Source organism: Theobroma cacao, chromosome 9 (genome assembly GCF_053813885.1).
Source record: "Theobroma cacao isolate CCN51 chromosome 9, ASM5381388v1, whole genome shotgun sequence".
NCBI classification, from domain to species: Eukaryota; Viridiplantae; Streptophyta; class Magnoliopsida; order Malvales; family Malvaceae; genus Theobroma; species Theobroma cacao.
The window spans coordinates 2,376,594-2,389,832 of NC_142647.1; the positions used below are offsets into that span (position 1 = coordinate 2,376,594).

At 34.3% G+C, this 13,239-nt stretch overlaps 2 protein-coding genes across 2 annotated transcripts; one reads left to right on the forward strand and one right to left on the reverse strand.

The window, feature by feature from the left end:
• Positions 1-1,126: 1,126 nt before the first annotated feature.
• LOC18587990 (uncharacterized) lies at positions 1,127-2,168 on the reverse strand. The gene has a single exon (XM_007012095.3). The coding sequence runs from the start codon at positions 2,052-2,054 to the stop codon at positions 1,500-1,502; it is 555 nt and encodes a 184-aa protein (XP_007012157.3). The 5' UTR covers positions 2,055-2,168; the 3' UTR covers positions 1,127-1,499.
• A 6,781-nt stretch (positions 2,169-8,949) lies between these two features.
• On the forward strand, positions 8,950-12,302 carry LOC18587992 (alpha/beta-Hydrolases superfamily protein). Its single transcript, XM_018128447.2, has 7 exons — positions 8,950-9,705; positions 10,185-10,223; positions 10,331-10,401; positions 10,503-10,567; positions 10,823-10,912; positions 10,994-11,086; positions 11,697-12,302. The coding sequence occupies exons 1-7, from the start codon at positions 9,302-9,304 to the stop codon at positions 12,129-12,131; spliced, it is 1,197 nt and encodes a 398-aa protein (XP_017983936.2). The 5' UTR covers positions 8,950-9,301; the 3' UTR covers positions 12,132-12,302.
• The last annotated feature ends 937 nt before the right edge of the window (positions 12,303-13,239 follow it).

Sequence of the window (13,239 nt, forward strand, 5' to 3'; positions counted from 1 at the left end):
TGCCTTCAAACTAGCCCATTGTTACAAGCCCAAGAAATCAGAAGACAGCATAAAATTTAGATCAACTGCCGATAGAATTGGTCCATTGTTCCTTTTACAAATTTTTTGGCATTTAATTTTTTCCAATAGAAAGTTTTCATGACAAATTTCTAGTTGAAACAATGAGATCATCCTAGTGCAAGTAAATTGTTGAACTCATCCATCGAATCACAAACTCTCAGAGTGCCTTGATTACCAATACATCAAGACCTCGTTGATACCATTTCAGTAGAAGACTTTGCATATAACTCGGCATTGATGGGGGTGATGGAATTCCCAAGTAATATAGCAAGGGTTAGAGTTGTGCTTGTATCCATTAAACTGACCAATTTTAATTGAATTTTTACGAGAAGAGGAGAAGACGTGATCCAATGCTATGAGAATGAGAATGAATCTCCTTCCCTGTGGAAATCCAGGAATATATTGGAATTCAATTATGTTTTGATTTCCTTACATGCACTTGCACAATTTTGGCTAAATTAATTACTAACATAAATTGATTTCCACCTTAACAAGAAAGATGAAAAAAAAAACACTCTAGCATTTGACTTATTGGTTGGTGCAAAATCTCCCTACCTCAAGAGTAAGGTTTAAATCCTTCCTCTTCTAATTATATATAAAAAAAAAAAAAAAAGATGAAAAACAATTATCGTTGGTCTCAAGACAACCTAAATAAAAAAGTTTCATCCTCAAGCTTGCAGTTGAGCTGATACTCATTTTAATGCTTTCCCTTCTTTCTTATGTACAGTTATAGATTGCAAAATTAAAGGTCATAGAAATCTGGGTAGTAATTTGTATAAACGAAGCAATTTTGCCTTAGTTCTGTTCAAGGGGCATAAAAAATTTTACCTCATATTTTAAATATAAGATAGTTAAATTAAATGTTTTAAATTGTAATCAATAATTAAGTTTAAAAAAAAATTGTAATCAATAAATATTTCTTGGGAATATAAGTATTTTACATATGAGCGTCTTATATATAATATAAAACATTTATCTCCTCAAATAGTTCAATCACACAAAAAACTTAAATTTTAAAAATAACAACTCTAAAATATAATATATGACGTTAAGTACATAAAAAATATTCACAAAAATTCTAAAATATGATTGCTAATTACTCGAAATATTCTGCTACAAGATAAAATCAGTTCTTTGAAGGGCAACTGATAAGTACAATAGCTAGGGAAAAGGAAGAACTTACTACTACATAGCCACAAGAGAACCCTAGAATTGATGTCCAAGAGGACTTGTTCATTAAAAGGTATCGAGTTTAAATCCTGGTGGGATTTAGAAGATGGAAAAACTCAATTTCCTAATTATGTACATAACTCAAGACTTAGTAGGTTTTCAAGTGTAAAAAACAAAAGCAAAAATTTGAGTATTTGAGCTATAGCCATCTAGTTTGAAGTTCCCTTAGTTAGAAGGTATTCTGCCTTGAATGCCATTAATCGGGTGTGTCAATTCACCTTGGTCCGGTCACCAATCTCCTTGGCGATTACCGGCATACAACTCGAGCTCCTTGAGATACGACCCTTCTGCGGACCACCCTTGTCCCTAGGACTCAGAGACTTAGCCCTGACCCTTGAACTCTTCTTCAGGATTTCTCTCATTGCCTCAGCTTGGTACAGCACAGGGTGAGTCCGACCCAACCTGTTGAACCTGACACAAGCACTCATGTGCTCATTCAAGGCTTCTTCTCTTTTCCCTCCGTTCTTCTCCATCTCTTCATTGATAGCTTCGGCACAAAGTCCGCAAACCAATTTCCCCGCAAACTTGTCACGAACTTTACTAATGTACTCAGCAGTGCACTCCTCGGACATGCCACAGCACTCGCACTTGGCATCCTCGACTTCGGATATGGGCGGAAGCGTTGCGTCAATGGCTTCTTTGCCTAGTTCAAACGATATATCAGATATTGTTCTTTGGAGACTCTCCATTGAAAGCCGAGGCTTGTTGACACCGTGGCTCTGAGAGTAAGAACTAACGATATTTTTTTCCCTATTCGGTGCCATGGCAGTGGGTGTATGAAAAACAGAAATGGGAAAAACGAGTTTCTAGCTTTTCGGTGTATGTTTGGTTTCTTAGCTGAGACCAACAAGTTTCGTATATGGAACAAATGGGAGGACCCCCATGATTTGATTTATATAGATGTTGTAATTTCTCTAGGATCCCTAGGTAAAATGTATGTGGACAGCAGAAATTATTTATGCCTGCAATCAATGAGAGAGAGACAGAGAGGACCTGAAAAAGCTAGATTTTTCACGATTATATTGGAATTACGTATAGTACTATTTTAGATTTAAACACTAAAGAATCGTGTGGCTGGTGTTGGGCGGCTCCTAACTCTGTCTATAACTATACTGAGGAACTAGCAAGAGTGGTTTTGTTGAGGGGTCAGCTCAAGTGAACAACTAGCTAGCTAGTTAGAGGAAGACAAGAAACCCTGATGCATTGAGGAATTTGCTGCTGAGACGCTTTTTCTTTCCCATGAGGAAAAATTAAACATTATGGTTATTCACGAGATGGTCTACTCCAACCATACGAGTTCCAAGCGTACCTGATATCAGGAAAAAGTAATCGAAATTAATGGAATATGATTTTCTTTTATTATTGTTTTAAAGATGGTGTAAACTATGAACAACAGAGCCAATTAATCTAAAGAACTCCAATATCACGAGAAAACACATCAAAGCATGTGATCAGGGAAAGTGAAAGAGGAGAGATGGCGTTGTCATACGGAGGGGGGGTTTGCATTCACAGGGGTCCTGCAGAAAAAGGACGAAAAGTAGTTTTTGGCTTCCTCTTCGCTTGAAAAAGTTAAATATAAAGGCTTTGATTGTGTGGTTTTTGTTTTCCTGATCAGTTATTTATACGGGATAAAGCAAGAAGGATTTTGAACTTTATACGGTAAAGGTGACTGATGGTTTTAAGTTAAATGAATTCTGTTGGCCCTTTCAGGTATATAGAAGGATACTGTGCTGGGCAACAATCCTTTTCCATTTCCGTTTTTCTCTTGTGATGAATTGCATGAAGCCCATTTAGCCAATTGCCTGTTTTGCTTTAATTGCTCTGGTTTAAGCCCACACAACTCTGAGAAATCCTAGGTGGAAAGACAACTTCTTGCTGGCTGGCTATTTATTGCATTGTTAAAGAGAGCAGAGCAGCCATTAAAGCATACAGCGGTTTTTCTCGGTTTAGGCAGCAGAATTTGATGATCCACTATATTGACGAGAAAGTAATACTGAATTACAAGATTTCTTGCCAATCTGATTATGATTACAGGTGATAGGTGACCTTGCTAGAGTTAGAAACTCGCTTCTCTTTGAATGACTGGAAGTTGACAAGATTATCAGTTCATTCAAATCTTGCTTCAATTGTAACGTTAACTTTGCTAGTGTTTCTGTCATTAGTCGTTCATCTGCAGGGCTGAGCTCGAAAAGTTGAGGGTAACCAATGAGATTAACAACATTTGTTCATAGACAAAGAATTCTTCATTTTGCTTTAGAGCTCCTGGAGCAGGCAATGCAGACTTCTAGGCCTTGCAAGAAGAATCACCTTTGACCGACATCGGGCAGAATTTAAGAAAAATGAATGGTATGCCGTAAATTTCTGAGACGCCACGGTAGATCATCTGCGCCAGTTTAATATGGACTGCGCATTTGGGCATCCGTCCAAGCCAAATGCATCTTTTAACTTTCAAGTCCCTCCGAATTTGTGACATGAACATGGCAGACTTTATTGTTTAAGTGGCCTGGCCTATACTATTGGTATGTGTCTTTCTGACCCAAGTTAGTCCTTGGGTAAAATACTGAGCCCATTTGGGGCAAAAGGGTTTGGTCCACCTGAGTTAGGCTAGACTGCCCAATATGAATAAAAAAAAAGTGAAAATATATCTTTTTTCTCTCTTTCGTTTGGCTTCTCCTTTTTCCTACCAAGTATTTCATTTCCATTTAGTAGGCACAGCCTTCACCATATCATTTTCTTTGTTTAGGACCACAGGTTATATAAAATGCCAATGCAAGTTATCAAGCTGACATACACATACAGAGGTTGGAGGCTATAATTTTCGTCTGTCTTGATTCAAACTTTTTGAATCCCATGATCAGTAGTTAAAACTTGCAGTCCTACGATGTTTCCTATAATAGCAAAGTCTGTTTTTTGGTACCTAATCCCAACTTTAAGTACACAAGAACCACAGCCTGTGGTCCATTTACCAGCTTTTTCAATTTCCATCTACTATCAGGCAATACCACAGAAAAAGATGTGTTGATTGCTTGATTTTGTTAGAGAAAGAACAAACTCCCATTCAAACACATCTATCATATTCATTAAATCATCAATCACTTGCCTTATTTCATGGAGATTATTAGCTTTTTCTACTGGAGTTTGTCCTCTAATAATAATTTATAATAAAGTTCAGTATAGCTCCAGTTTAGATATCCTTCTCTCCCTTTAATCGTTTGAATACACATTTCTTGCTTTTTATCCACTGAATACGCTACCAATCTTATCTCAGAGTCACCATGAAATCATTCTTGCTGTTCTTTTTCTTGCTTTCTCCTCCTCCATTGTGATTAAAAAAAATGTCCCCATCTGGAAAATTACATGCACCATCGCTTTCTCGATAAGCGACAAGAGTTCATATTTCTCCATGATGTGCACATGCATGCGAAGAACCCAACCTGCCTTCCACTTCTTTTCTTTATTTTGTCAAAGGATCGTTCCCAACCTTTGAAATTTAATTCGATTTTCAATAGGCGCATGGATATATATGGATCTGGTCCATTAGAATACAAGCCGTAAAGATAAACAAACTGAAGACAATTATCTTGCCTGCTTTTTACACTCCCAAGGATGTCGCTATAAAGTTTGGCCACAGGGGAAAAGGATGTTCTTGTCACCATTATTGGACGCCAACTTTTCATTTTGGACCATCCATTTAAATTTGTACTATTGCCTTTTCCAAAAGAGAGAAGTGGAATTAACTTTAATAATTATGTCTGAAGGTTAAAAATATGATGCTTATTGGTGATATATGATGCATTCAAAATTGTTCCAACTTTCCCCATTTTTTCTTCCTTCTGCTCCCTGGAATAATGATGATCTATCAAACCTACAGTCCTTTTAGCCCATAGATTGCAACTAGACTCTTAAACAAACAATGGCAGAACTAAGATTTCATGTTTAGGTGTGAAGAGTCGAAAATGATGTCTATAAAATAATTATATTAAAAATTAAATATTTAATAAAAATTTTAAAAAAATTAAGTGAAAAAAGTTCATATAAAAACTATATAAATAAATCTAAAAAATATTCAATGAAATCAATCTTAATAATTTACTTAAAAAATTAACTAGTATAATCATGAATAATTTAATAATGACAATAATTTTAATTTTTAAATAAATTTAACAACAAATAAAAAATTAACAAGTATAATAATTAAAATCTCAATAGGAAGCAATTCTCTAAAAAATATTAAAGACTATTAATAAACAATTCAATGAGAAAGCAATTCCCTAAAATTAATTACAAAAATTAAATACAATATCAATAAATAATTTAATGAAGAAATAATCTTGAATAAAAAAACTTAATTGTTCACAAGAATATAAGTAAAAAAACACAAAAAAATTATAGGAAAGTAATCAAGCAATCCTTAAATAAATAAGTAATAACTAATTTTAGATGTTTAATTAAATCATTGTTTTGTTGCTTTCAACAAAAAATGACTAAGATGATAAATCCTAAATTAAAATACAAAGTAAAAATTATTAAATAAAAAATTAAAATTAAAATTATTAAAAATAAAATAAGTAAATAAGCCAAACTTACTAATTATCATGACATGAAATAAAAAAAACTGGCAAGCAAAAATGCGTAAAAAATTTATTTTTGTTTCTATGATATTTGGTAAAAAAAAAAGAAAACAAGAGATGGTGATTATTAAATTTTTAAAAAATAGAGTTTGAGAATAATTCTATTATAATAGATTTTATTTTATATTTATTAAAAATAATTATTGATTGATTATTGTAAAGCATCTTACAAAATAAAAAATTATTATAGAGATAAATTTATAACATTTTCAAAAATAAAATATATTAAAATTTCTTAAAATCTTTATAAATTAAAGAGAAATTATAAAATTTTTAAAATTGTTGGGAGCCCCAGTAGGCCCCCTCCCCTCCTCCGCCTCAGCAAATACGAACAAATCAAAGAGAAATCCACTCGACTCGGAACAAATACGAAGAGCATTCATCCGACAAGCTAGCTAGCTGCCCACACTGATGGAAAATTCAAGGACCATCCATCAGTCAGCTGACACTCATTGAAAACCCATCTGATAGTCGGTTTCCAATGTTACTAGCTGCTTATCCCCTTTGGCAAAAGACAGCCAATAAACTGCAAAAGCATTAAGTTGGAGTGCAGGACTTCACCAACTTTCTCAATCATGCACCCCCCCTTTAACGCATCTTCCTTGTCTTGAGTAAAAGATGCGAAGAGCTGTCAAATATTTCCCTAGCTTAAATATCCCATCTCGTTATGCTATCATATATGTTGATCCATGTTAGTTATTACCTAAATCAAAGGTATGATTATAATATTCATAAGTTATGTAAACTGATACATTGATGCTGTAATATAACGTAGGTAAGAAGCAAAGGAAATATAGGCAAAGATGATTTCCCATACTTGCATGCATCAGTTCTTCCACCACTTTCTTAGTAAATTAAATCCTTTGATTACCCTTTCATTTTCATTTAATGCACTTAATCATCAATCTTAATTTTGTCTACATTGCATGCAAGATTTGTTTATTCTGTAATACGTTGAAAAAGCATAACCTATATATCCCTATACTTATAGGCCATTTAAGACCCTAAACCCTATATCCTTATTCTTAATTATCTGGTATATATGTTTTAAAAAGACAAAAATCACCTTCGTTCAAATCAAAAACTTTCCCTTATCTAAACTACTTAAAACTCTTAAATAATGTCAATATTATACTAAAAAAAAGCACTTCTTAAATGAAAATTTAAAAAATAAAAAGATTTAGGGCAAGAGACCATAGGTCGCAGTGATGTTTACGTGCGTTGTGGTGACAGAAAAGGACGTGACGATCCGCTAATAAGTTGTCAATTTTCATGTCCATGGCTTAGTCCGCTTGCTTGGCTGGTTAATTAGCCATAGAAAAGAGAGAGAGAGAGAGAGAGAGGAGGGAACTGTAATATTATATTTTGAACAGAACTTCGGGGTTCAGGGATGACACGTGGACGAATCCCAGTGTCGATAATCGAGAGAATTTTAGAGGCTAGAAATAGCCGTCGTTTTGTGGTACGATTTCATCGAAGCTTCCTTGATACTCAGTTTCGAACGAAGCCTCAGCCACAGAGCGGCTGAAGTCAACCGGCTGGCTCCTCCTTTTCCGCTGTTCAAATTTCAAACTATAAATTTTAATTTAAAGGGTGGTTAAATTTTCGGTGGATCGACCCGCCGATTGTTACGACTGAAAATTAGGAATTAAAAATAAAAAGGATACCTTGCTTTCCAGTCTATAATTTATTTAAAAAATAAAATATTATTAATTTAGAAACACTAACATTTTGCAATTAACTAATACAATGCAATTCATGAGAGTGAATTTTTAATAACTTATATACCACTTATATTTAGAATTGATCCACATTACTCGCAAATCTCAATAGTATTTAAAAAATAGTATTAAAGTGATGCCAACTAATTAGCTATGTGTTTAGTCTTTAATGACCATTAATATATGTTCTATTATCAATACTATATTTTATTTAATTTATTTAATTTAAATATATAACAATTTATATTATACTTGATTTTATAAAGATAGTTTATCGTATCAAAACGTAATAAAACATAAATAATATTATATAACAAAATTTAAACTAATTAAAAAATTTAATTTATACTTTTATTATATTTAATCAAATCGTTATATTTTTATTTTGAATCAAATAAGTTTTTAAGAGTTAAAATGTCATTTATTGTTCTTTGCCTCATGACATTCTAATATATCATAATTAATGATGATGTGATATAATGATATATAATAATTAAAAATGATGTGACATGTTCATTTGGTATGATAACATAATTATATGATATTTTTCAATATTTACATTAAGTTTAGTCAATTATTAATTATAAAATTTTATTTGACTCAAAATAAAAATATAAGAATTTGATTATACTAATAAAAGATTAAGAATGTATTTGAATTCTTTTAAATAATTTAGAAACTTATTTGAACATTATGTCAACCTAAATCGTATAACCATATATTTGATTCAAAACCCATATAAAAAACATCAATAATCAATATACGTTGTATATACATAAATTAATGTTTCTATGATTTTATCAATATTTTTAATATTTTTAATATGTGTTTCTATGAGTTATTTCCTTAAAAATTTTCACTATTTAATGTTTGTTCTTTCATACAAACACATATGTCATAAATTAATAAGATTTATAAATCTAATGAGAAAAGATAAACAAGATATTGATATATACATATAAAATATTATAATATATTTTTATTTTTTAAAGTCTTATCCAATTACAAATTAAAAGAGATCATAGTATAATTTTTTTAATTTTATATTCTATTATAAGGTTAGTATTTTTCACTGTGTAATCCACCTGCAAAGAAAAAAAAAAACGAAAGTTATTAAGCGGAGGTGGCTAACCAGTTTCCCTTCTAATTTTTCGCGTAAACGACAAACCGTCCAAACTCGGAAACTCGGTCGGCCCGGAGCCGAGCTGTCAGGCTGGCAAGCCAAGAGTATCTTTCACGAACTGTTGCGTGAGCCTCACTGTACTTTCTCCCATCGCTTCCCTCCTTCATTTTTTAATTAATTAAACGAGATTTGTATCGAGGAAACCCGTTCTCCTACACCCGTAATCAACAACTTGCGTTACGTTTTCACTGAATCATCGTCGTTTATCTTGCTTACGAAACCGAAATCATATCCTGGACTCAATCAAACAAATCCACGTCAGCGACCGCAGTTAATTTCGTTTCCATTTTTCTAGTTTCCGTGTATGAAATCTCCCTCGCGCGCTATAAATACCCCAATTGGACTGCCCGGAATTCTCTCGCTTTTTGTCTGTAATCGTTATTTTCCTTCCTTTAGCTCCATCTTATACCTATAGATTTTTTTTTTTCACTTTCATTTTTTCTAAATTTTAGTTTTATTTTTTTGCCATCTCTGCCATGTCAACGGTGGGGGAGATGGAGCAGTTGACGTCGGGAGCGAGCAATCGGATAATCCCGATCCTAAGAACCCTAAGAATTCCCATCATATTCATTCAATCAGTAATCTTGTACCTCCTCCTCCTCCTCTTCCCTCGGCGCCGCCGCTCTCAGACAGCGGTCTTGGGGGTTGAGGCTGCTGCTGCTGCGCCTCAATCGCCGGCTAAAACCGCGAGGCGGAGGTTGGTATGGAGGCGAGAAGAGGAGGACACTTTGAGAAGGAGAGCCTTGGCGGAGGGTTTGGACATGGGGTTTGAAACCGGGGACGGAGAGATTCGGTGCCGCTGGAGCACGTCTCTGTTCTTTGGGGTTCGAAGAAATGCCTTGTTTTGCCGGTCCTGGTTTCCGGCTACTGGTGAATTGAAGTAAGACTTTTTTTTTTGCTTTATTGACTATATTTTTCTTAGAGAATTGAGGGAAAGAAATGAAATGAAAATGGGTACTATCAAATTTAAGATAAAGTGCTTATTTGTCGTTTAGATTTTCTCTGTTCAAAGATGAATTAAAGTTTGTAATTTTTGAAATGCTTATGACTCGAGAGGAACTATAACCGTTGCTCAGATGAACTTAATTTTCAGTTTCCTATTTTGAGAACTAGAAACTGAGATGATCTAACTTTTTGTATTTTTGTATAACTGGAGGGAATGATGCTTTGCTTTCTTCAGCAATTGAATCCTTCTGGGTTGATGTGGAAATAGTGCTTAACTGTTATCTTGTGTCTATAGTATCATACAAATCTGTAGCATGTACTTTTTGTTCTTTTCTTGTCTTATAGTTGCCTTTATTCTGTTGCTCTTTTGCTTTACTCTGTCATCTCATAAGTGCTTTTTGTCTGTGATTTTAGGGGCATTTTGATCATTATACATGGCCTGAACGAGCACAGGTAACATTAGTTTGTTAATTGAACATCGAACTGTATCTTAGTTTTTTCACCCCAGTGGAAAAGAATCTCATTTTTCGTACTCTGTTTTCGCTGGTGTTCATTTACAGTGGAAGATATGCTCAATTTGCCAAGCAATTAACCTCTTGCAACTTTGGTGTATATGCGATGGACTGGATTGGTACATAATTTGATACTAGTATTTCTGCATTTCCTTTGGCAAAGGTGTATTCAAAGTTATGACTTTAAGTTATAGTAACGAGATTTACTTTATTGCTATAGGTCATGGTGGCAGTGATGGATTGCATGGATATGTTCCCTCACTTGATCATGTTGTTGCAGACACTGTAAGTTCTACTTGAGTTCTCTGTGTCTTCTTAATGTCAACTTGAGATTAATTCATACTGATTACTTTGTCTTTTAATATTTAAATGATGTTTCCTGTAATAATAAAACATTGAAATCATAAATAATTTAAAGCTTACTGACTATTATGTCTACCAGTTTGTGAAAAAAACTAAAACTTTAACTTGGCAGTCTTTGGCTTTATTCAAAATATGCCCACGAGGTGTTACTAAGCTTTGTATCTTCTCTTTCTTCAGGGGGCTTTCTTGGAAAAGATAAAATCAGAGAACCCTGGTGTACCTTGCTTCCTTTTTGGTCACTCGACTGGTGGAGCTGTGGTTTTAAAGGTATAGCATCTAACATTAGTTAAAGTTTTCAGTAGAGTTAAGCCACTAGAACTTTTCAATTAAGAAGGTGCAACTTTGCAGGCAGCTTCATATCCTCATATTGAAGAAATGCTGGAGGGGATTGTGCTGACATCTCCAGCTTTGCGTGTTAAGCCAGCACATCCAATTGTTGGGGTGAGTTGCTGCTTCCTGGTTTGTATCGTAGTAAATCATGCTGTAGTTGAATCTGAGTTTTATTCCTTTAAGTAAATGTTTAAAGTTAAAAGTGTGTTAAAACCAACCAATCACCCACGCCAATGGTTTAATAATAACCTGATACAACATCTGTAATAGCCACTTTCCTCTATGCAAAAACCAGGCTCTGCTTTTTTAAAATGTCAAAGGTCTGTAAAAAATTCTGTTAAGCAAATGATGCCTGCAAATAAATTTGAGGTGTTAATCCCATTTGAAAGTAGCTGCTTTTGTTTTAGTATGAATATTGCTTTCATGATTATGTCCTCTATAATGACATCTGACTATTATGGTTGAGATTGTTAAAGGAATAGATTTCCTCCAATAGAGATGTGTGAATTGCTTTGGTTTTGTGTCAACTCTTTTGCTATTGAGTAATGCGAGTATCTAGTTATAATATTGTAACATATTGTAAATAATAATATTCGATGTGGTTCCAGCATAGTCTTTCTGCATCCCTTAAGTTGGCCTTTTAATATTTGATTAAAACAGGATATGACAAATTGTACTGTTTTCACCCACGTTAAATATTGTATATGTTGTCTTTGTGCAGGCTATTGCACCTCTTTTTTCTCTGGTTGCTCCCAAGTTCCAGTTTAAAGGTGCTAACAAGAGGGGCATCCCAGTTTCAAGGGACCCCGCAGCACTGTTGGCCAAGTACTCTGATCCCTTGGTCTATACTGGTCCCATAAGGGTCCGAACAGGGCATGAGATATTGCGCATTTCATCTTACTTGATGCAAAACTTTAAGACTGTGACAATCCCATTCTTTGTTCTCCATGGAACTGCAGACAAAGTGACTGATCCACTCGCCTCCCAGGATTTGTATAATGAGGCAGCTTCTAGGTTCAAGAACATAAAGCTCTATGAGGGCTTCTTGCACGACCTTCTCTTTGAGCCTGAGCGTGAAGAGATAGGGCAGGATATAATTGACTGGATGGAGAAGAGATTAGGTGCCGGAGCTGAAAAGATTGGTTGTCTCTGGTAAATGATCCTGCAGGATAGATTTAAGTGTTTTCTGTTACAGAAAGTTAGACAAAAGAATGTAGATGTTTTTAGAAAGTTCAGTTCATCCACATGTGCGTTTGGGGCTCTGGTACCCGGTTTATAATCATATTGTAATTATACAATTGTTATTTATAGTGGTTTGTTTGGAAAATATCTTCATAGTAATAGTAGCTATATATCATTCCGTGGGTATAAGTGGGGGAAATTTTTCGAGTTTCATGCATTATTTTGTTTCTTGCCCTACGAATGAGGTAAGCAACCCCTTCCACTCTTACAGGCTTGCCATTGGGTGTGGTCCAAAGAGTGGATCACTTCGTTGGTAACTGGTAAACAGTAAGGACGAAGTAACGATGTGAGCTTTACCTTACTCTTACGTTCTACATCTGACAGAACTAATTATCCCTTTCATGTGAGCCAGCTCTATTATCTTTTCTTTTTTTTTTTCTCATAATTGTCAGAAAGTGATGCATCCAAATTGCATCGTATTTGTACATATGACCAAATATCTCTAGTTTCTCTCACAATATCGACTCTTGGGAAAGATGGAAGATCAATGGGATAACATCTTAATACACCTTTCAGGTAATACGGATTTCTTCTATATCACTCTCACTGCTTTTGTAATTACTCGTATATAGCAGGAATCTGCTTTCTCCATAAAAAAAATTGTTAGTTTGTAGATCAAAATTGAAATTTTTAGAGCACCCAAGTGACTTTCACGCTTAAAACAAACGACTTTCTTTTCTTTTTCTTTTTTTCCCATATAAACCGAAGATCAGAAGACATGAAAGATTTAAGCTTAAACTTACTATAACACCACCAAACATATTAGTGTAATGTAAGAAGTCGAACCAAGGAAGGAGTTGCTTAGATAACAATGAAAGAGTGCGAACCATGAGGGACCTCGAACCCTGACAATTCCAGTTAACTATCCCATCTTATTTGCTGACAATCATAGATGCTGTAACATATTTTAATATAAACCATCTACACAAACATTTGACACAGCATCTCCAATGCAAACGTTTCTGGTCAGTTGTCAGAATCGCATTGACTTTGGGTTAGTCGAAGAGCATTAAATCCATCAT

Excerpts from the sequence above, each read along its gene's own strand:
- LOC18587990 (XM_007012095.3), bottom strand. The coding sequence starts at position 2,054 with ATGGCACCGAATAGGGAAAAAAATATCGTTAGTTCTTACTCTCAGAGC.
- LOC18587992 (XM_018128447.2), top strand. The coding sequence starts at position 9,302 with ATGTCAACGGTGGGGGAGATGGAGCAGTTGACGTCGGGAGCGAGCAAT. Across the intron at positions 10,568-10,822 it reads ATCATGTTGTTGCAGACACT|GGGGCTTTCTTGGAAAAGAT; the intron begins GTAAGTTCTACT and ends CTCTTTCTTCAG. Across the intron at positions 11,087-11,696 it reads CAGCACATCCAATTGTTGGG|GCTATTGCACCTCTTTTTTC; the intron begins GTGAGTTGCTGC and ends GTCTTTGTGCAG.